This window comes from Pseudopodoces humilis, chromosome 2, assembly GCF_049639895.1.
Source record: "Pseudopodoces humilis isolate 2021_Gansu_Grassland_sample_001 chromosome 2, ASM4963989v1, whole genome shotgun sequence".
NCBI lineage: Eukaryota > Metazoa > Chordata > Aves > Passeriformes > Paridae > Pseudopodoces > Pseudopodoces humilis.
In genome coordinates this window covers 39143463-39166490 of record NC_142201.1, presented here as the reverse complement: position 1 = coordinate 39166490, position 23028 = coordinate 39143463, and the positions used below count along the sequence as shown (strand labels likewise).

At 39.2% G+C, this 23028-nt stretch overlaps 2 protein-coding genes across 14 annotated transcripts in view; one reads left to right on the top strand and one right to left on the bottom strand.

The window, feature by feature from the left end:
• Nucleotides 1-10403, top strand: part of FARP1 (FERM, ARH/RhoGEF and pleckstrin domain protein 1) — a 202438-nt gene extending 192035 nt beyond the window's left edge. For 7 of the 8 annotated variants that reach the window (XM_014250723.2, XM_088068130.1, XM_014250703.2 and 4 more), the window contains 7 exons: nt 1727-1816; nt 2883-2965; nt 3301-3413; nt 3913-4076; nt 6503-6610; nt 7606-7757; nt 8804-10403. In XM_014250723.2, coding sequence (XP_014106198.2) covers nt 1727-1816; nt 2883-2965; nt 3301-3413; nt 3913-4076; nt 6503-6610; nt 7606-7757; nt 8804-8885 — 792 coding nt within the window. In that variant the 3' untranslated portion in view covers nt 8886-10403. Of the gene's footprint in view, nt 1-1726; nt 1817-2882; nt 2966-3300; nt 3414-3912; nt 4077-5475; nt 5613-6502; nt 6611-7605; nt 7758-8803 lie in introns of all 8 variants that reach the window. The other variant, XM_014250734.2, reaches the window with a different exon arrangement.
• A 3309-nt stretch (nt 10404-13712) lies between these two features.
• STK24 (serine/threonine kinase 24) overlaps nt 13713-23028 on the bottom strand; it is a 51957-nt gene continuing 42641 nt past the window's right edge. For 3 of the 6 annotated variants that reach the window (XM_005516458.3, XM_088051858.1, XM_088051857.1), the window contains exons 6-11: nt 22336-22521; nt 21941-22086; nt 20921-21044; nt 19982-20050; nt 18976-19112; nt 13713-16714 (exon numbers count right to left, since the gene is read on the bottom strand). In XM_005516458.3, the coding sequence (XP_005516515.1) occupies nt 16678-16714; nt 18976-19112; nt 19982-20050; nt 20921-21044; nt 21941-22086; nt 22336-22521 (699 nt within the window). In that variant the 3' untranslated portion in view covers nt 13713-16677. The remainder of the gene's footprint in view (nt 16715-18975; nt 19113-19981; nt 20051-20920; nt 21045-21940; nt 22087-22335; nt 22522-23028) is intronic. The other 3 variants (XR_015771949.1, XR_015771948.1, XR_015771947.1) reach the window with 3 other exon arrangements.

The following is a 23028-nucleotide window of genomic DNA, read 5'->3' as shown; positions in this document are numbered from 1 at the left end:
AACGTGAATATATGATAAAATAATACCTCCTTGCACCTTGTCTTAAATAAAAGCGGAGTCATTGCAAAATGAAAAGGAGCACCAGGGATAGTGATCATATTCAGAAAAGAAGATAAAGAGTGACTCCTGGTGATACAAAGAATAATTCACATAATGCTCTCAGAACACATTACAGAACCAAATTTTTCCACAAACCATCCAGTTCCAACATGAGTGCCCAGCATGTTGATGGACCTGCCTGTACTTGGAGATACTTTTTGTAGGTTTTGCACTAGGGAAGTTTGACTCCTCCCACCACTTTGACGTTATGGTGATCCCACTCAGTCTCTGATCCACAAGAGTCCACTGGATAGTTCCTCCTCTCTTTTCTTTCCAGCCAGCTGATTTGTTCCCAGGCTCCTCATGTTACTGCTCTTGTGCCCTTTGTGCCGGGGCCTTGGGATGCCCAGCAGAGCGCACAGATTCTTTAGTACACAAAACCCTGAGGAGACAGTGTAGTGTGGCAGAAAAATGCTTCCTTGGCTTCTTGTGTGCAAAAGGTGAAGGCAGTGGCTGCGTAGAAAAGTCTGTGAGTGCACTAGATTTTACAAGGTGTTTGAGATTTAATCTTTCCGATGGACCAAAGATATAACCTGATAAATCTACCTGAGTAGGATTATCCTCAGCCTTTAAAGGCACTGAAGAGGAAGCCTAATGAGTACGGTGCAGATTTTCTTGCGTACCAACAGATACTAGATGATGCCTTGGTATTATACCTGTATACAGCATTAAAAATCTGACAGCTAGACTTGAGTCAGTTGCTTTCACTGTCAAAGAAGTCTTTTATTTGTCTTAAGCACCAGAATTTATTTGGAGGTAAAATCCCAGGTCAGTACTGTGGCATTCCAAGTACAAGTGTAATCATTGGCAAAATTAAATCCCCCTCTAGTGGCCGATCCACAAAGCTTCATGAATTACTTCTGTTGCATTGTAGAGGTCTGTGGTGAGAGCTCTGTCTCACACCACAGAGTGTGATTTTCTGGTTTGGTTTCTGGTTTCTCACACCATCTGATTTGAGAAAAACACCTTTTAACCTGGGTGGCCCAGTGAAGATACTCTGTTCATTTTATGGCAACAAAATGCAGGCAGTCATTTCACATACTTCGGACAATTGTTGTTACCTGCAGGAAGCTCTATAAATTGAGATTCTCAGTCTCTTCACCTTGATATTTTTAACCTAAAACCACCTACCTTAAAACAGGTCTCCCAGCTTCTTTCTGAATATGGGGAGTAAAAGATAGCCACTGTTTCTAAGGGCTGAGTAGAAAACATCTCTTGGGCAGGTTTACTTATATTTTCTCTCAAAGCAGGAGAAAATATTGGTGAAACATACACTTTCCATAGCTTCAAAGTTCAGCAGAGTGTGAAGTATACTGCTCTGCTTCACCGCTGTTGTGGCTTAATAGTTCTGACCTAGAGGTCACAAAGGGGACATTAGAAGGCATTGGAAAATATCCAGTGAAAAATTATGGAAACATATCTAAAATTAGCTGGAAAGGAGGGCTGGGAAGATAACAGGTACTAACACTAGGTAGTGGAATATTGTGGAAGCCAGTATTTTGGATTTGCACATTAGGATTGCCATATAAATACTCAGTTTTCCTGTATTCATTGTTCTGATTTTTTTTTTTCATATACATGCATGCCAACCAACACCATTCTAATGATGCTTATCCTTGCTTTTTAGTTTAATGATATCCTGTTGTACACAAGTAGAGGCCTGACAGCATCCAATCAGTTTAAAGTCCACGGGCATCTTCCACTGTATGGCATGACAGTAAGTATTGTGAGAACTTAAGGGCTTCATGCTTAAGTGGCCATTTGTGGTCACATCTTATTTGCTTGATGAATTTCTGCTGGGCTGAAAACAGCAGCAAAGGGGGAGGGGATGTTCTCTAAATCCATCTTGGGTTCAGCATCTGTTCCTGCAGCCTTCTGCACAGAGGTGATACAGCAAAGGTGAGGGAGGAAAAAGACCTTTGAGGACTGCTTCCTCACAATGCAGAGTTCTCTGGAGATGGGTTCTTTGTTTTTCTTAACCATTAATTTGACCATGATTCTTGCAAGTAATTAATCACCAATTCATTATAGACACACACACAAGTAAACAGTAGTGACAATGTAATTTGTATAAAAAATGCATTTCCTAATGTTTCCAGCTCTATATCTTAAGCCAAAGTAGTGGGACTCGGGCAGCAAAATGTCATTTGGAGCTCTTGTTGCAATTCTTCTGGAAAACACCCATTTCAAGCCAATAGCACATATTTACCTCTTCTTGTATTGTTTCAAAAGTATTTTTGCTGATTTCAAAACACTTTAATCCCCTCCATTATTTTCCATGGAGCTTCTCACTGTTTTGTATCAATTCTATACTGTTCTCCTGAGAACCAAGTTAAATTGTCACTACACCAGTAACTGATTTTTTCTAAACACTTGTGAAGTTTCAAGTTTTAACTAGCATTTCAAGGACTCTACTTTGATGGCCATTTGGCCTGAACTTGCTCTCAGCAGAACTGTGCTATGCTACGGTTTCCAGAGCACTCCCAGCATTTAACACATCCTTTTGTACAATAAATCACTCTTCTGATAAAAATACCGCTATTTTCTTTGATACAAAGCACACAAAGCCATGCTTTTGGTTCAAGACATTATTGCAGAACTAACTTTCTATTCTTCCAACTTGCAAGGCATTGTTTTTTCCTCAATATCTAGCTCAAATCTGTCTGTGAACATTTCACCTAGTTTTCTTTTCCCCAATGGTAAGAGCTCATTCAGTTCACTGTTTCACCTTAAGAAATATGTTCTTCCTGCAGTCTGACTGCATTTGGCTTTTTATCTCTCAGATGGAAGAAAGTGAGGAGGAATGGGGAGTTCCTCACTGTCTGACACTACGAGGTCAACACCAGTCCATTGTTGTTGCTGCAAGGTAATTCAGTGGAGACAAAGTCCACATGTGAATTGTATTTTTCTGCAGCTGTCACAGTGGGACAGAGGCATCATTTTCTTTGTATTTCCTCGTAAAACAATCTCCTCAAAGGTATTCTTTCATGAAAGCCCCATTTGTTAAGAAAAATGTGGATGCCACAACAGAGTGGCAATTGTACAAGTCGGAACCAAAACTAAGTTATCAGGAAAAAAAAGGTAGCATCCTGTGTCTGAATTTCTTTATTTCAGTTAAAAGTAAGCTCAGCTTGTGTCTATTTCTTAGAGTTTGCTTTCAGTCTGTGTGAAAGTGAGTAAAACTTGAATTTTCATTGTTAGTACCCGTGCTGAAATGGACAAATGGACTGAGGACATCCAGATGGCAATAGACCTGGCAGAGAAAAGCAGCGGCCCTGCCCCAGAGTTACTGGCAAGCAGCCCACCTGACAATAGTAAGTAAATGCCAGAGAGTAGGTTTTACTCACTTTTGTCAGTATGATTGGTGGTTGCTTCTAAGCAAAGTGGTGAAAAGTGCTGGCCACAGGTCAAACAGAGACATTTGAAGTTGATTTATATACATGTATATGTGTAGATATATAGATATATGTGCCGTTTTAAAGCTCTTGTTGATGTTAGCAGAAAGTTTCATTGAATAGAGAAGTGACTTAAGCATATTGATTCCAGGAACTATTTGGGCATTGCCTGTCCTTGGAAGGTATTAAAAACACCAACAAAGCATGTTAGTTAGCCTTTAATTCTAACATTTGCAAAAACACATAAATTAATTATATAAAATACAATAATCTATTTAAAATCTGCACAAAATTATTTCTAAAACGGTGTTTTAAAATCAGTTCACAATTCTGTGGACAGAATTGATTTGTTTAATTTTTCCAATTATATATGTTGTTGCATAGAGGAAGAAAGATGCTTTTTCCCTGCATTTCATAGAGTCTCCTGATGAAACTACTGTAGACCAGGAATCTGAGGACGACCTCAGTGCATCCCGCACCTCACTCGAACGTCAGTCACCACACCGTGGCAACACTACGGTGCACGTCTGCTGGCACAGAAATACCAGTGTTTCAATGATCGACTTTAGTATTGCTGTGGAGGTATCTGCCTCAGAACGACCTGAACTGCAGCTCCAGGCTCGCTTTTGAATGACAATTTCCTTTTTGCTCCTCCTTAACAACTGTGCTGTTCCCTTGTCTCCTCCTGGGGAAGTTTCAGGCACGCTTATTAAACCACCTCCCGTGTTCTCAAATGATGGCATAAACCGTGACTCAAGAAGCACTGATCTGCTCCTGTAGTGCACCTCTGTAAAATCAGATGGAGCAGTAATTTTCATAGAAGCAACTGTCAAAAAAAAAAGCTGATGCCCTTTAAAATATAAAGCAGTTCAAACTGTCTTAATGCTTTCAGTTACAGAGGCATTAAGTCGTTGCTTGAGCGGAAAGGATATTGTCTTTAGCTGCTGCAGCCAGAGTTTTAATTATGTGTATTACTAACTTACTTTCTTTACCTAGCCATCTTTTCTGGAACCTTGTCTCATTGCTCAGTCTCATCTGCTTTTTCTTTATTTGCATTTTCCACCTCAAAATAAACTCCCTTTTTTACCCCTCTGATCACAGCCAAGCCAATTTGGTACACATTTGTTAATTCTGTACTCAACAGCCAAGGTGCAGACATTGTCTTTTCAAAGATTGACATGAATGAAACCTAGCTCAGTGTAGGTTTTAGGATGAGGTAGCAAGCCTGCTGAGATGTTCTTCCTTCACCAAACAGAGTCCAAGGAGCTCTGCATACTTTATCACAGTCCTCAGCAAATGAAAATGTATGCTCTATGAAAATGGAAAAAGGAATCTTAAAGCTGAGTGGATTTGCACTCAAGTGGCAGCCCTCAGACATCAGCCCGCCATTGCTCTAGAGAAGAGATCTTGACACAGGACACAGTGATGCAAGGACAGACATATTCATAGTTTGTGTAACTGCCTCTGTTTTTAAACAGGAGGTGAGTTTGTTGCTAAATATGGCAAAATAATTCTGTACTAAAAAATGCTGACTGTAGAGCCTCATTTCAGTCCCACATTGGTGGGATTTTCCATTCTTCATACCCTTATATCCTGCAAGGGAGGAATAGTTCAGCGCAGGACAAGGTCTTGTATTTTTCCCTAAAGCAGAGGGTTTATTATAAAGTAGATATAAAACTTATACCAGTGACTCATTCTAATGATTAAAACATTTAGTTAGGCAAATCTAACTAGGTCTGAGATCAGTGCTCATTGTTGCTCCTTTTTGTACCTTCCCTGTGCCTCAAATGAACACAAAGCAGCGAAGATCACGCACACCCTGGAGCCATGCCTTGTTCTGTGAAAACATCTCCAGCTCCACTGCTGCTCCATGCGTGGCAGGTCCCGCTCATGCTCACGTCATCCTGTCGGTGCCTCTCACTTCAGCATTATCGTTTATTTTCTTTGTGTCTCTCCCTCCTTTCTGTCTCTCTCGTGGTAGAAGATCCTCTCTCTGTCAGTGACTGTTCCTCCCTACCTGCTGGACTGATCAGTGATCAGCGGCCTGTTTCCATTTCATATGTCTGCTGGTACCGAATGCAAAGCCTGTCCTTTTATGATATCCTCCAGAGTAATGAGGTAACAGAAAATTAAGGAGTACACCTGTAACTTAGGGCAAGGAGGCAGTAGTCCAGATATCAAAGAACAGGATGATTTAAAGGAAAGGCTTTAATGCATATTCAAGGCTGGTGAAAACAGAACTTTTTAAGAACACTTCATTTGTATTAGCTACACCAGGAACCCCAGATTTCGACTACTAAGCTTTACAGATTAACTTATCAGCATTAGATAACGAGAGTGATGTAAAAGCTATTGTGATCCAGGAAAGAGCCCTCACAGTCAGCAAGGAATGGGAAGTCATTAATAATTCACTGAGAACCCCCCTTGCATTTGCAAGGAACAATGATGCTTGGTTTTCCACCTTCACTATGTGAAGAGCGGTTGCTTCAGCCAGCCCTTAAATACATGTACTTGGTTATGGCTTTCTCCTCCTTTATGTTAAACTATTCAAAATCCAGCTAAAAGTAAGGTTAATGGTCCTTGTTTTTGAAATCTTTGAAAAGTACCATGTGAACTTTATGGGTATGGAGACCTCAATCTCTATCTGCAATTCTAAAGTATGTCATAATTTTCCTTTACATCACAAATTCATGTCAGACTTTCTGTTTCCATTCAATTTAAGTATCATTCCAAAAGAAGAGAATCAGACTAACAAGACTGAGGTTTAGTAACAGATTGCCAAAAGCCACCTCAGTTGATAAAATAATTAGTGTAGTAGCTTTGAGTTTTTGGAAATACTCAGCTGCAAACAAAAAAATACATTACAGCAGTAGAAAAATGCAGATGTCCAGTCAATCAAAGCATTTTCATTTACACCAAGGTCACGTGAAAGCAAATAATTTTTCTTACAATAACTAAGCTGCAGGCACCTTTCACTGTTTTACTTGGCTGCTTTTGATCTGTTTCAGAACCAGCTATCTGGAAATCTGCTAAGAAAATTCAAAAACAGCAATGGGTGGCAGAAGCTTTGGGTGGTGTTCACCAACTTCTGCATGTTCTTCTATAAATCGCACCAGGTAACCAACTGGGCAAGTGTGAGTGGCTGGAGAAGAGTGTGGGGTTCTTTTCCAAAGAGCGAGCTAAGAGAACAGTGGGCATCAGCCACAGATGCTGTAGGCTGGAGCAGCAGGTGCACTGGTCATGGCTCCACACACAGCCTTCACTGCCACTGGCACACAGAACAGGGCTTGTTTTCACTCTGCTCCTGGGTCAGTTCTTTCCTGAAGCTTTCAGCAGTTGCAGTACATTCATTCTTGAAAGCACAGCAGAGCTCACCACTGCTCAGAAGCTGTAGTGCAAGTTTAAACCAGGCTTTTCTTACTACAGTTAAAAACTTAATAGTGACTTACAAATTCTGTTTACCATTACTGAGACTAAAGCCAAAAAAGAGAACAGCAGTCAGTGATACAATCCATCTGAGCAAACATCCGACTGTAGAAGTAGGGAATTTCTGTTTAGAATCTGTTTGAGCAGGGCATAAGGACAAAGTAACTGGAGTTGCTACATTGTGCTTTCATTGTTACAGAAATCCTAAATGATTGAAGAAGGAATTGGAGGGTATTCTACACCTGAAGAGGGATAAGGAAATCATTTGCCATGCAGTAAAAGGACTTGAGCAGTGAACCTGCTGGGTGGCCAGCACAGCTCTAAAGGAGTAGGAGTTTGCAGGCAGAATGAGCCTTGGATAATTCCCTGCAAATGGCAAATGATGGAGCTTTATGCTCATAGTTTGAAAGTAGTGAAACTCCAAGATATTAGCCAGCTTTCCTTCAGGGAAATACTGACAGAATCAGCCTGCAGCAGATCTTTATGCAAAGGATCTGTAATGATGACCAACTCAAACTACCAGACAATTAATTTTATTGCAGTTGTATATATATCTGGTATTTTTCTGCACTGTGTAGAAACACAGTGATCTTTAAATGAGTGTGTATCTGCTTTCCATTTACTTATGTGCTCTCTTTATTTAAGGGCATTTGATCTCACAGCATTTTCCATCATATCTTTTCAGGACAATCATCCTTTAGCCAGCCTTCCTTTATTGGGATATTCACTTACCCTTCCTTCTGAATCTGAAAACATTCACAAAGATTATGTGTTCAAGCTACATTTCAAATCCCATGTGTACTACTTCAGGGCTGAAAGTGAATACACCTTTGAAAGGTATGTTTGTTTTCTGTGAGCAAAAATTTTTGGTAAATTCCAGGAGTATTCTTCCAAAGGTTAGTAGATGCAAAGTTTAGTAAGTTGGTTCAGTAATACAGGCAAGTGGTTCAGCACAACTGGAGAAAGGACCTTTTAAAATTATAAAACAAATTTTAAACCTGATACTGCTAAAATCAAGTGATTGGTTGTGATAATATGGAAGCAGCAGTAGTAATTACTGCAAAACCTGGAATTATCCAGTCAAAATTGATCAGGCTGTCTGTATGGTGAGCTCCATGTCTCAGACTTCAGGAAGCATGTGAACAGATCACAGGACACCTCAGTAGCTCTTCAGAATAGCTTCGCTTCCACTAGAACAACTGCATGGAAAATCCACACTTGAAATAAAATTCCAAATTTATAGAAGCAGCTGTTCCTACTGTATCTTTATGCCTCTTCATCATGTAATTTTTACATCTCCCACTGAACTTCAGATACTTGGAGAGTCATGGAAAATGCACTACTTGTCCTAATTTCTGGTTTGTGATTGTTCATACATGAACTAATTTAGCTCCTTTTATATGAAGCATGAACATGTCAAAAATCATGATGTCTTCATCAAAGAAAGCTGTTCTTAACTTTTAACATGTCAGTCCAAAACTGTAAACAAGGCAGCAAACTGTGGGAAAGTGGTGATAAAATAAAACCACAAAATGCCTTTATCAGTTCTAGGAAAAAGAAGCAGAAATTGCAGCTAAAGTACATTTCTTTTGAAAGATTGGTCTCAGTTGGTCATTGCCTGGACCACTCAGAAAAAAAGATATTTGGTGTCTGCAGAGCAAGTAAATTCACTACGAACTTCATGAGTCTTGGGTCCCATCTCTCTAAACCTCCTTGCAGTTTTGGCAGTTGATCCTCTTGCCTTCAGATTGATTTAGGGGTGAAGTAGGAAGATGCTCCCACAGACACCAAAAATCAAACTGTACAACCAATAGCACAGACCATATCCTCCACTGGGAACTGACCTTTCTTTTGTTTGTGTCTCTCCTCATGCCTCCTCACAGATGGATGGAAGTGATCCGAAGTGCCACCAGCTCTGCCTCACGCACTCGAGCTCTGAGTCACAAAGAGCCTCATGCCTATTGACGGCTGAACAAGCCGCTGTGTTGATTGTCCAGCAGCTGCTTCTGATTTTCTAGAGGACATTTCAAACTCTTTTTCTCCCTCCAAGTTTAGGAAAACTTACACTTTGGTAAAAGAAGAGAATAAGTATGGTTTTGCAGAAACTTTCACAATTCCTCAGCAAAACTGTTTAAATTCTCCGTATATACAAACTAGCTTACCATCATCCCAGTGGCTGCGGTTCATTTCATGTCTTGTATTTTGTCATTCTGTGCTGTTTTTAGCTTGTGCCAGTATTAAAATATTGTCCTTATTAGAGTGCCAAATGCCAAAAGACATTTTGTTGCCTCAAAGATTGCACCCAAAAGAACTCCCAGATGACTGAAACCTGAAAATTTTCTCCTCTGAGGCAAACACTATTTTCTTCTCTTTTCATAAAAATATATTATTTTTTTTTACCATGTTAATCTGTAGACTGCTGGGCTTTTAAATGTAGATGGAGTTTCACAGTATAGAACATAATTATATATACAGCAAGCAGTCTAACAGGAATGAGGTAACTTTCAGATTTCATGCTTTTTCCCAGTCTTTCTATATTTAATCAGCAACGATTTACTAATTTTCTGTGTTTAACAAGAAAACAGTTTACAGCTCATTCTCATTTCCCTTTGGGGTCACAAATCCATGTGGTATAAATAAAGTATAGGGTTCTTATCTAACCATTTTCTTGGTGCAAGTTGACCAAATTGTTCATCTGATGACTTTGAAAAGTGAGTACTACTTGCAAGACAAAAAATTTTTAAAATAATCCAGTGCAATATTATTTGGGCTGTTAATGTACTGTGAATGGTTATGTACAAGAAGAAATTAAAGGCTGTGGTGACATTCTGCTGTTTGTTTCACGAACTTGAAAGAAAACCTGTAAGCTACAAGAACCGCAGCTATTTGTTATTCATTTGTAGTGTTTTGGTTGTAAATTGCTCTAAGCTGGGGGGTACTACTGAAGCCCCAAGTTTTCATCCTGCTTGCTACACATCCCAAATTAACTTCCAGTTTATTGTTGGAATTTCAGTCTGTCCCTCTCTCCCCTGGGGCTCAGGCAGACAGAGGGCGACTTACACAACCTGCAGCAGAATTACCCATTCCGTATGCCTGGCTTTAACATCGGCTGGCACCGCATTTTGGATAAGCTGGTGGCGCACTGAGAAGGTTGGCAGCACTGTGTCCACAAGGCTTAGATGGTTTCCCTCCCGTTGTAAGAAACACTGTCACTAGGGTGATGTAAAACTTCCATTAGCAGAAGTTTGATGTGCTGGTGACACCCATCACCATTACAGGCCTTGGAGGAGGCATGGTGCTAAGCAGAGGGGGCCTGAAGGTCAGTCTGGGAAATGAAGCTGGGGAAGTTCTATCCCTGCTTTTTCTTCATGCAGCTACTCGCTTTGTTAATGGCTTGTCTGTGTGCGATGTGTAAAGTGGCTTCTTACAGCTTTGCTCACAACAAAAGGGAATAAAATACCTCACAACACCATTGTACATATGCCTGTTTTGAGACAGTAAAGTCTTCTTTCTGTTACCCCCGACCCCAAACGTACCTCTGTCCAAGGTGAGGATGGGCTCCAAACCCCTTAGGACATGCTGCAGTCTCCAGTGGCCAAATCAAAGCACACCCTGACAAAGGGAAACCCTTTTCAGAGCATTTCCCTCAGCTGCATGGAGACCTTCAGCCCTCTGGACAGGTAGTGTGTGCAGTTGCTCTTTTCCTCCGTTATTGCCCCTGGCTGTCTGTACCAGTGCAATAATCACACCTACCAGCATTGCCTCTGGCTAGGACCTGCTGAAGGACAAACGTGGAAAGAAAATCTGAAGCCCATTTTCCCAGCTGCAGGTCCCATTGCCTTGTCCATTCCGAGCCTGTGACCCTGCCCTGTAGTAACATAAAGGAATTCCAGTGCTTCAGGACTGACCAGGAATGTGAGCAATGATCTGCGTAGTGAGGTGAAGAGGCAATAACACAGCATAGATGCCTTACTGCTCTGGGAAAACAATGCTGAAAAACAACAGCTTTGATGTTGCTATGAAGTAAAAGGCTGCAGACCTGGTCCTGCCAAAAATTTTTATTACTGAGTGGTAAATTAGTACCTTACAAGACGGGGCCCTGCCTCTTCCCTTTAAAATTGTTATCTATAACAGTGAAAAGCTTTTTTTTAAGAAATTACATTGAGGGCCCTGTCCTTAATTCAGCCAAAACTGGGTTTTAATTTAGAACCCTGGGGCTTGTTGGATACAATGTTCATTAACTGCTATCTGCTGCAGTACTTAATTCTGAGCTCTCCACAGAAATCACATAACACTTTTCTCATTAAGTTTCATTTTTACACAAGGTCAATTTGGAAAATAAGGCACAGACCAAGATACAGTGATACTTATTGTTAACAGCAGAGAGACCAAGCTAGGCTGCGGGTGCAACTTGCAGAATACCCACCTAATCACCTTTTTGTATTATTTTTCCTATAAAAAACTAAGTTTAAAACAAGGTTTTTTTATTCTTTTCTAATAGTGTGATTTTTAATTCCTTTTTAAAAGGGAACCATGTGAACTGCTGTCATCCGTCAGCATTTTTCTAGGTGTCTATTCCCAAGGTTAACCCAAAACTGAAATGATAGTAAGAGAATAAAATCAATTGTCCTGATGCTCATATCTTGGAAACAGGCAGAGTCCATGTGTGTGAATGCAACTCGATGTACTAGAAAACTTTAATGTACAACCACTTATTTTTAACCCTGATTCACATCATATCACTGCCTGTTCAGCCAAGCAGAGCCCACAGAGAGGCAGGGCCACTGTGTGCCAGGGTCAGGAGCTACCACTAAACACACCTCTCTCAGCTGCAGGAAAACCTCAAACAGGTCACTCCAGGAGATTTACTGGTATTGTTATTACTCACCATGAAATAGTTGCCAGTTTCCAATGAGCAAATAAAAACAAAACAGGGACTTTATTGCCTCAGGAGTAACACCACAGGCAAAGGGATCAAAAAAGCCTGGACTCCTGTTGTCTTTTCAACAAGATTAAGCATCTCCACCATTTATCTGCTGTCTACTTTAATTGCTGTTAAGATATGTTTGATAATATACGTCAAACCTACCTCTTTTCAGAACATTTTATTTAAACAACACTGACACCTTAATGCCTTTGTAAATTCAGCTGAAACCTGACAAAAATGACAGACTGAAAGACAAGTCAGCAGGCAGGGGAAGACACACTGTGAGTGCAGAAATCTTGATAAAAGTCTCTGACTAAAGAGAAAGAAAAATCTATTTTAGAGACAAAATCAGGTGTAATACCCTACCATTCCATCAGCCAAGAACAAAACGGAGGATCAAGAAAGACCTGAAAAGCCCAATTTTTCCTGTTCTTTCTTTCTATACAGGACCAATTACACAGACTTAGCCCTCAAAAGCGCAGTTACCTATGCACAGGCAGATGCACAACTCCAGTTGCTACAGCACATGGGATACTACCTCTGCCCTGGGGGCACAGGAAACCCGGTAGGGGATAAAATAACGGGCAATGTGCCACACATACGGTTTTTAGCAGCAGAAAATAGTAATGAAGTATAACTACAGGTGTGCAGCTGTCACACAGTTTGTCACCAGTTAAAAGTGCAATTCTTGGGGGGGTGGGGTTAGCAAATGCAATTTGTTGTGAGCACTTCATCAGTTTCACTGGGCTGGCAGGATGGAAACTGCAAGGTGGGTTTTAAATCACTGCCATCTGCAAGTGCTACAAATTCTGAGCTGATTACCATTAAAAACCAAACAGTGATTTATAAACTTTCTGCATGTCATTACTGACACGTGGGCAATAGCAGTTCTAGAAGCTCAAAGAGCATCCCCCTCAGGGAAGGAGCCCTGAATCTCATCTCACTGACCACTCAGGTGGCAACATTTCATGAAACTTTTCCTTCTTTATTTCTAGGTCACGTAGTTTGCAAGGAGGTTTATTGTTTTGGTGTGGAGTGACAAAAGTAAAATTTAAATACACAGTTCTAAACAGGTAGCAAGATTACAGAAAACAAGACACACACTTTAATGGTCCTCTATAATCGTGCATTAAAGGTGACAGGAAACCCTTGTATATGATTTGTCCATGGCATATGCTCACTGCAGTTACCAGCACATCTGGACAACACAGTTACAGAGAGGAAGCAGATTTGTGCTGTACCTTCTGCTCCTCCCCAGCAGCTTACAAAATCGACTTGCAATTGTCCTGATCCTTGCATTATACCTGTGCTTATCGGCACTCTGGATAATCTTCCAATGTTGATGTCTTTGATGGCAAAAAAACATTTCCTTGAAAGGTTACCGTAAAACTACTGGTACCACGTAGTTTAAAAAGTAATAGAGAACGTCACATTAAGTAGTGAGAGCTAAAGAAGACACTGCCCAAGTACATTAAAAGCACATTTGGAGGCAGATGATGAGGGGTGCTAGGGTACAGGGGGATAGGAACTCAGGCTGAGCCAGCTGCTTTGCAGTGAGGTACCAACACACCCAGCCTCACCTTCCCACTCCACCCACCCCTCTTGCACAGCAGGGGCAGAACACCCCAGTTAAACTGATTTTTGTGGAATGCCCTATCTTCTGCTCCCACAAGCTCCCACACAATGGAGCTGCAAAGGAACAGTGGCACGGCAGAGTGAAGTTACTGCTTTGTTACTTCACCAAAAGTATTCTGTGCAGCACTAGCACCTCATCCTTCAGTGATCTGGTCAGCAGCTACAAAGTACAACAGAGAAAATTAAGGTAAAAAAATAGATTTGAGAGTTACAAAAAAGCAAGCCTTCAGTTCAAATAACTGATTTTATTGTTTTTAAACAGTGAGTTTATTTACTGCCTAATCATGAAATCCCTGACAAATAAGCAGTTCTATTAATTTAAAGATTTGCATAAATAGAGATAGCTTGTCATTTAGTATAGTCAAGACTGAGTGAAGGTACTACCTGCACAGAAAAATTATCAGTGCAACATCGTAACACAGATATGTCTTAAGCATGAAAAAACCTCTCAAAAATATCAATACACTTCTTTTTCTCTGAGAAACTGAGGTGGTGCTTCTTTCAAATGAAGCTCCTCTTCTGTTACCAATATAGACCTGATTTTAAAGCATCAATACTTTTCAATAGCAAATGATTGTACTTCTACATTCAAGACACAGCACGCTTTATTTTGTCAGTGAATCTCAGTTTAAGATAGTCTATATTTAAATAATCTGTATATTACATATAAAAATACACATCTCTACCATAAATGAGGTCTTGTCTCCTAAATGCCCAAGCCTTTTGGCCACCTGCCCATACCGTCTTACTTATCTTAAGCTCTGACACATTCATCAAGCAAATTCTGCCACCATCTACTCAGAGAAGTACTTCCTCAGCATACAGTCCTGGAACACAATTAAAATGCAACTCAAAACACATATATAACTTTTCAAATGAGTGTTCAAAGATTGTAGCTTAGAATTTAATTCAACTTGCTGATTAAGAATTTCTTAACATTCAAGCCAGCAGCATAAATTTAACTTCCCCACTACGTCTCAGGGTTCTGTGCATCTCCAGGTAAGCTCACTTTAATTTCCAGTCCTTACGTTAATAGATGACTAGAGAACAGCTTACACTGATCAATTTATATTTCGAGTGCAAACGCACCTGTTGATATCCTTATGCAGTCATAGCACACGGATCTGTTGAAGGCTGAATGTTCTCATATTGAGACATCAACAGGTAAATTTCCCACTGCACTACATTCTGATGCACATTTCACAAAAGCAGTGCTAAATTTGTTTCCTCAAGAGTGAGCCTATCCATAACACTTAAGAGCACACTAAACAACATAATTAAAGACATTAATCAAAGTGGAGATGTAAAACATTGCTCAAACTTTAGCATTGTTCAATTTACTTTAAATTCCCTTAGCCATAAAGGAAACCCATTACCTCATTAGGCTGGCTAATGAGTAGTGCCTGAAAGCATGGCCACAAGATGAACACACACGCACGTTTCTTCCAACTGTTGTTTCAACCTGGGCAGAAGTGTATTAGCTCTGTTAGCAAGACAGTGTCCTCTTACTGTTAAATTCTTAAATTAATAAATTAAGGCTATTAATATGCATAGACTAAGGGCTACCATGGTGATAGAAGTCCTGGAAGGAGACCTCACCAGCTTCCACAATGGTTAGTGTACCTGGGTTTCTTGTACCAAGCCAGGCAGATATGCCTGTACTTTTAAAAGTTAATCCTTTCTCTTCCAAAGCTCCCATCTATATTTTTTTAAAAAGTAAATATATGTTACCTCAGTGTCGTGCAAAGCATAAAGTCATCAACTTCTTCATTAAAAGAAGGCAAAAATGCTCTCTTAGCTACTGGAAAAAGAAGTACCTGAATATAGTCTCGGTGAAACCAACCAAAGTAAACCTCAGAGTAATACTGTTGGGGGTGGGGGGGGGGGGAATAGCAGCTACCTAATCAACTGTGCATACAATTAATGAACTAGTGTTACTATTTGCAAGATCTAGAACACCTGAAGTCAGCTATCTAGAAGCCCTCACAGGAACAGTGGAAATTACAACATTCAGAATTTTAAGAAATAGCTTTTCTCTGGAGAGGCAACCAACACACAGCACTTGGGCTGTTTTGCAGTCTCTCTGTCCAACACCTGTCAGTTTTGGTAAAGAGATGCATGGATCGAGGCAGCGAGACCAAATATTGAATCTATGGATTTTTCTTTACGCTGAAAGACATTTGTTTTAATGATAAAAATAGGCATGATAAAGAAATACTTGCCACTGTCTCAGAATCTACATCTTAAGGAGATATTTCAGAATAAATTATGTAAATAAAGATTTGTGTGAGCATTTAAACATGTTCAGGTGAAAAAAAAGACTGTGTCTGAATTTCACAAGCTTCACAAATATCTGTTACTAAAATTGAACTATTTCAGAATTTGCGTTGGCACAATTTGAAACGGAAGATATGAAAGAACTCATTCTCTAAGAAAAACAATAATTTAAATTAAAAGCTTTGAGAGACCAGGTGTATGAAATTTAAAGTAACTAGAAGTAGTACCATACATAGAAAGTCACACTCAGAATATAAGTAAAAAGAAAGAAAAGCTGGAGAAACAGAATAAAATTGTGTCTGTGCTGAGGTACAAATAGAAAGTTCTATAATACAGGATTAACTCTTTCAATGGCAAATACTTCACATACAAAAATCTAACTGAGATTCACTTATCACATAATTCAAACTTTACATGTAATAAAGGCAAGGCAATACTCAGTTATGGCCTGTCAAATGTTTACCCCACTAACATTATCTATAAAAGCACTTTACCATTTTGTACACAGTGATTCCTTATGCACATTGAAAGGCTTTCTGTTAAAAAAGACATTATATATATATATATCTGTACACAATTCCGACAACCATGCTCCATCTCCCAGTGGAATTCTTAAAGCAAGATACCTGAGGTTTCTCAATATCTTCAATTTCTCTATCACAAACCTAAATATACATTTCAGATTTTACAAAAGGACACCTCCCTGGAATATGTGTATTATCATCTAAAAAAATTAGAGCTTTAAGGATCTGAAAAAGACTGCCTCCATCCAAGAGATTTCATTTTCACTCTTGGGAATGTCCTTCCTCCCAAGGACTTCACAGAGACTGAGAGGCAGAACATCATTAGGGTGTACACCTTCAATGCAGACACCATGGGATCTCTGCTGTCTTAGGAAAGCCCGGAAGGAAGAGTATGTCAGTAGGATGAAGAACTTCCTCCAGCTAGGGAATATCTGAAGAGGAAAAGAAATAATTACTATTGCACATTTTAGAAAGGTGCTCTACAAGAAGCAGCAATGAAGTTATTCCATTTTATGCCAATGAAGTTCTAGCCTTTTTTCTTGCACAGTGGCACTCACCACTGCCACCACACTTTAAAGGGAGAACCGTGAAACTGAACAACCCTGTTACAGTATCACTGTTTTCCTAACAAACAGCAACAACCTATGCTCAAGTGTGTTACTAAGCAGCACTTAATGATGAACATTTAGTGACTCCAACTTTCCTACTTTGCAAGTTTACATCAAATCTTTTCAAAATATTACTGGGCCAGGAAAACTGTACTTCTTGATCTTAAGAGCACACCTCCTAATCACATTAAGTTTCTGGTAACCCTCATCAAACATACAAGATCAAAATTGTGCAGGGGGGAAGGTAACTTTCCCACCTTACTGGGCAACTGTTCTGAGGGTGCCAACTCATTCCCTCAGACAAACACAAAATCCAGTTCTAACCAATCATAAGGGGGAGTGAAAATGTCATCAGAAACTTGTTGAAAACCTATCTTCGGTAATTAGCGACCAAATTGAGAGGTTATTGAACGACCTAATGATGTAACAGAGCATACTTCTTGTAGCACTCGGACAAGAGAGAATTATTTTTTCAGAATTTGACTAGCTCCAAAATACAGATTTATCCCAAAGGGAAACCTACTGAGCTATGGAATGATTCGAGCTCATTTTTAGTGGGAGTTCTTGCTATTCATTCTTTCACCCCATTTCTGGAATCATTATCCCATACTAGCTGGAATATCGTCCCTGAAAAAAAGAGAAAGTTCACCTAGATGTGATCCACTGACAAACATTCTATAGGAATAATTCTTTCTTTCTCTCCCTGAAAGAGAATGAAGTGCCTGCCTTCACTGTTCTAAGACATTATGACTAAGAAAAATAGTAACAGTCCAAGGAAGCAGGACAGAAGGAAAGCAATGCTAAACAGGTATATAAAGGGTTCTGAAATCTTCCTCATAGGACAAAAATGATGAATGTTGCTGTCATGACAGAACAAATAAGATCACTTCCAGCATCCCCAAAAATGCCACTGTCTCCACATGGTCATTTTCAGCCTCAATTTCAGCATCAAGTCTTTGAGGTTTCCAGTTCCAGGAAGATCCCGTACCAGACTGATAAAAATATGACACTGAAATATTAGCTGATCAAAGACTGGATTCAATTTTGGAACCTCTAATGGAAACAAACTGAGATGGAAGTGCCAGCAACTCTTTCAAGTCTGCCAGGATCAAATGAGACAGGACAGGACATCTGGCATTAGAAGTAACCTTCCAGCACTAGAGATGCTGACTGGGCTTCATTCTTAACAGCCCATAAAGCAACAAACACGACTGCTTGCAGGTTTCTTGGCACTGGTTTTTACTGAAGGAGAAACTGTCAGCCTGAAAATCCTGTGCTTCAGCCTCAAAGCTGTGAATTCCTAAACTTAACCAAGCTGTAGTTAAATACAGTGTAAGGGAGACACCTGCTGAGGGTGATCTTTCTCCATGTAGTGGTCCATGATTAATCATTGACATGAGTTTTTTTCTAGTACCAAGCAATCCAATCTGGCTGCTGTGAGATTCGCAACAGCTGTGGGCTCCTAGATTCAAGGTTGCACTTATAGCCTCTTCCAGCAGCAATTCTGAAATTTACACCTCCTATCTTTTTTTATGCAGCATTTAAAGGAACAGAAAATTCAGTATTTGTTCATGATGTATTCCTAAGCAAGGCAGTTAGAAAATCTCATGAAATTTGGCCTTTTGAAGTAAGACCAAATTCTGGTTGGAGGTGCCACCAAAAGGCCATATAGACTGTCTTTAGTGAACAAACAAGGAACCATTGACTATGTGGGTGAAAGAAACACAGACCAACTGAAGAGTCAATTTAGCTACATGGGTAAAAGAAAGTGACAGTGTTCTCTGCAACACACACCCAGACACCAAGAAAGTGTCTTTGCATGAACTGCAAAGTGAGAAGTCTGTCCAGTCTCATTTGACACACAATATGCACACCAACAGGATAAACATACATATGTGCTATCACCTGAAGCTATAAATCAGAACTGCTGATATGATTACGTTTTTTTCCAGTAAGCAAACACACACAAGTGGTTTTCTTCTCCATTAGAAAAAGAAATTAATACTTTCAATTTAACATAAGCCAAATATTTATAGAATCAGATTTGCAGCTTCCTGTAAGCCATACTGAAATAGTTTCATTACCTCTGAAGCCTCTGCACAAGGTGTGACACCATGGTATCTGCAATGCCTGGACAAGCCTCTTCAGCTAAATAAACTGCCTTCCTCAGTTCTTCTATGGAATCTGTGTTGCCACCACACACCTCACTCTTCTCTTTCAACTGAAAGGAAACCAGGAAGAAATTTATTAATAAGATATTAATAAATATTTCTATACACAATATAATGCAGAAGCTTGTTAGGAAGTGGCCATAAATGTTCACAATGTCAGCATTTGACATTCATCATACACCCTCACATTTTTCAAGGAGAAGTTTGTCTTTACAGTACTTATCATGATGTCATTCATCTTCACACATCTTCAATCTTCACACATCATTTTCAGCATGCTCACAGTCAAAAATGACAACCAAGTATCCCAAGAAACAAAGAAGTATTTACCCATAGCTGTTTGGTTTCAAGATGTGCTTCCTATACTTTAGTACCCATACTTACACACCTACAGCTTATAATCAACTTTTTAAAATAATCATATCTTCATAAATTCTTCTCTTACCCTTCATATATCCTTTTTCAAAGTTGATTTTAAGTATTTGGGGAAAAAGTATAAAAAAATACAAAACCCAGAATGGGAACAAAATACAGTTTTCAACGCTGAAGTTCAAAAGTGAAATTCTTGATGATCTGGTCTACGACTGTATCTTGGAACAGTGAAGAGCTTGAAATTTATAATAAGATAAATACATAAAGTAGTGTCAAAAATAGAATGTTGCAATCCAAATATTTACACACCTTTTTCTTGTTGTGTTCATTGCTTTAGGCCAGCATGGCTGATTTTACTACCATGCATATCAAGTATTGTTGGAAGCAAAATACAGATCTCAGAACCAGACATACCAAAGGCACAGCTAAAACTATTTAACACACGAAGTTCAAAATGGGTAGTAACAACCTTAGGTGTAATTCATTATATATTTCAATTTTTTTCATAAAAATATTGGAATTGTTAAGTTTTAAAGCAGTAACTTACCTCTGCAAATAAAGGAGATATAATTGTAGACAGGCATTGGGATAGAGGCCTCTTTGGGATATCCTTTTCCTTGAAAGAAAAAAAATAACTGACCAATTTATTTCTGAAAAAAAGCATCCTCACTGTATTCTAACTAAAGACAAAATGTAGTTCCAACATGGTACACTTCATCAAAGCTTTATTCCTCTATATGGAAAATGTTCTACAACATACTATTCCAAAGCACTGTGGAAAATGCACCTCAAATATATGCAAGCTCAAAATTAGATGGGGGGAAAAAAACTAAAAAAAGTAAACCACAAACCAAAACCACCAAACTCCCACAATCCTACTGAGCATGAACTAAATCAGACATGCTGATATTTACTAGGTTCATCCCATATGATACAATATTTTTCTTATATTTCTCCAGAATTTTCAGAGCCAGCAAAGCAACAACCTGCTCTGGCCACACAGGTTGCCGAAAATACAATGAGCAATTCCTAAACATCCCTAATTCTGGGTTGTTTTGGTTTAGATTTTCTATTTTTTAATTTTTTATTCTATTCTTTGTTGCATTGTAGTCTTTTTCCTTAAAAGACCAAAATGTCTTCTCCCAAAACTCCAGCCCCAGCCTAGATTTGCATTGTTTTATGCAGAACGAAGAGTTTAAAAATACAGCATTGCCTGGTCTTCCTCCAGTGGTTGTATTTCACAAACTAGAGAAATATTTTGGTACGTATTTTGTCAACTACAAAAAAGGACACATTAACAGAATGCCCAAACTTCAAGACTTACTCAGAAAGTTCTGTGAAAGGCAACTATAGAAAATACATTTTTAGCAAAAGTTCTGGAAGTTTCACAATATAAATGCTTTTAAAGGCATAAAATAAAATCACACCACTAAATTATTAAAGCAAGAATAATCTCCTTGTATTAAAAAGTCAGTATTTTGAGCACCTTATTTCTTTGCAACTCTAAAGGCTGGGCTGCTCCATTCTCTAGATTCTTGGGGTCTTTTTCTCTTATTGTAAAGATCCACTCTTCTGAATCACTCCCACCTGAAGCCTGACCATCTGCTTCACTTCAAGAGAGAGGGAAAAAATAAATAAATCAATTTATATTACCTACACCTTACTGCTGATGTTCATTCAATATACACACTAAATATAAAAACTACAGTAAAGACCAAGATCAGGATACTATTGTGCAGGCCACTACGTATAAGGACAAGTATGAAAATTAAGCTTTTATTTTGGGTAAATTAAAAAATTTAAACCAAGATACTTCACCAAAATGGAAGTGAGAAATTACAGATTGAAAACATTTTCCCAAGTTACATGAAGTGTTTTATTGCTATCTGAAAACTGGCTTTAGCAGAGTACCTAAAATCATTAGGGAAAGGGAAGGAAATTAGAAAACTTAATTCATTTTTCTCGCCTAGAAAAATAGCTAAGACACTGGAACTGTGGTCACTTGAAGGCATGAAGCCATTAATACTGTAAAGATACATACACCTGTAATGTCACCCGAGAAACAACCTGATTACTTAGCTAATGGCTAACCTTGCCATTAGCATGCAGCTTTGAATTGCAGAGAATAGTTGTGTTTTCTTTACTATGAGGTATTTAATGCATTTGTGAATAAACTGTGGCAATCTCTTTGCTTGAATTTCATTTGCATAGTGTTACTTGGCTGTGCAGCTTGAGACCTTCTGCCTGCAGTACTGCTGGCCTCACATCTAGGAAGAACCCTGGACCCTACATAAAAGAGAAGGTAGCACAGAATATGGGCCAGAAGAGTTTTTTCTCAGTGACTGTTACTTGTATAAATTCCCTGGCAATACTGAAATTAAAATTACATTCATTTACCAAGGCCACTAAGCTGAAAAGCTGCAAATAACAGAACACAGGAATACATGTGCTAAAAGTAACTCCTTGGCTCCTCACAAAGGATATTTTATAGACTCATCAAACTTACGTGTCTGACTCATCAGAACTAGAGTCGTCATGACTTTGCTCAGACTTCCATCTCTTGTGCCTGTCAATGAGGTCAGCCAAGTAAGATGTTTTCTTGGAGTTCCGTAAAATGAATTTGTGTTTTAAAAGCTCTTTTGCAGTAGGTCTCTTAAAAGAAAAAAAGAGAGCTGGGGTTTGTTTTTTTTTACCATGTTTCAGAGTGTTGAGTGACTCACCATAAAAACAAAGAAATCTAGAGTTTAGTCTTGATACAAATGAGATTTAAAATATTTACAGTATCTAAAAATACACCTGTCACATGTCACACCATATTAAAGAAGCTAAATGACACTTATTCATGCAATTCATGTAAAGCAGTCAAGGTCTCTACTACACACTGACAAATATGAAACTCACAAAGCTTGGGTCCTTGTTCAAGCAGGCCTCAACAAATTCTTTGAGGGATTTGCTGAAATTTCCTTCCAGTGTTGGTGGATTGTTCTTAGGGATGAGGAACAAAACTTTCATTGGATGCAATTCTGAATGAGGTGGCTCTCCTTTTGCAAGTTCTATGGCTGTTATGCCTAATGACCAGATATCTGCCTGTAAGAAAGAATGCTTTTAAGATTAGGTTGGAGAAATAAAAGAAAAGAAAGCGTTGGCTTGGTATTCTAGTTTAACCAGCAACACACATCTGCTTGCTCACACTGTCCCCTGGTGGAATGGGGGAGGAAGAGAATTTGAAGGGTAAAGGGGAGAAAACTTCTGGGTTATGAACAGTTTAATAATTGGAATAAAATAACAATAATAATAAATTATAATGAAAAAAAAAATAACGAAGAGAAAGAACTAAAACCCAAGAAAGGCAAGTGATGGAAGTGGAAACAGCTGCTCACCACCAACAGAAAGATGTTCAGCCAGTCCCAGAGCAGCAGACCCCAGCTCACCTTCCCCACGGTTTTATTGCTGAGCATGCAGCCATATGGTGTGGAATATCCCCCTGGTCAGCCAGGATCGACTGTCCTGGCCGAGTCCCTTCCCAGCTCCTTGTGTACCCTCAGCCTGCCCACTGGTGGTTGAAAAGCAGAAGAGTACTGTGCCAGTACTGCT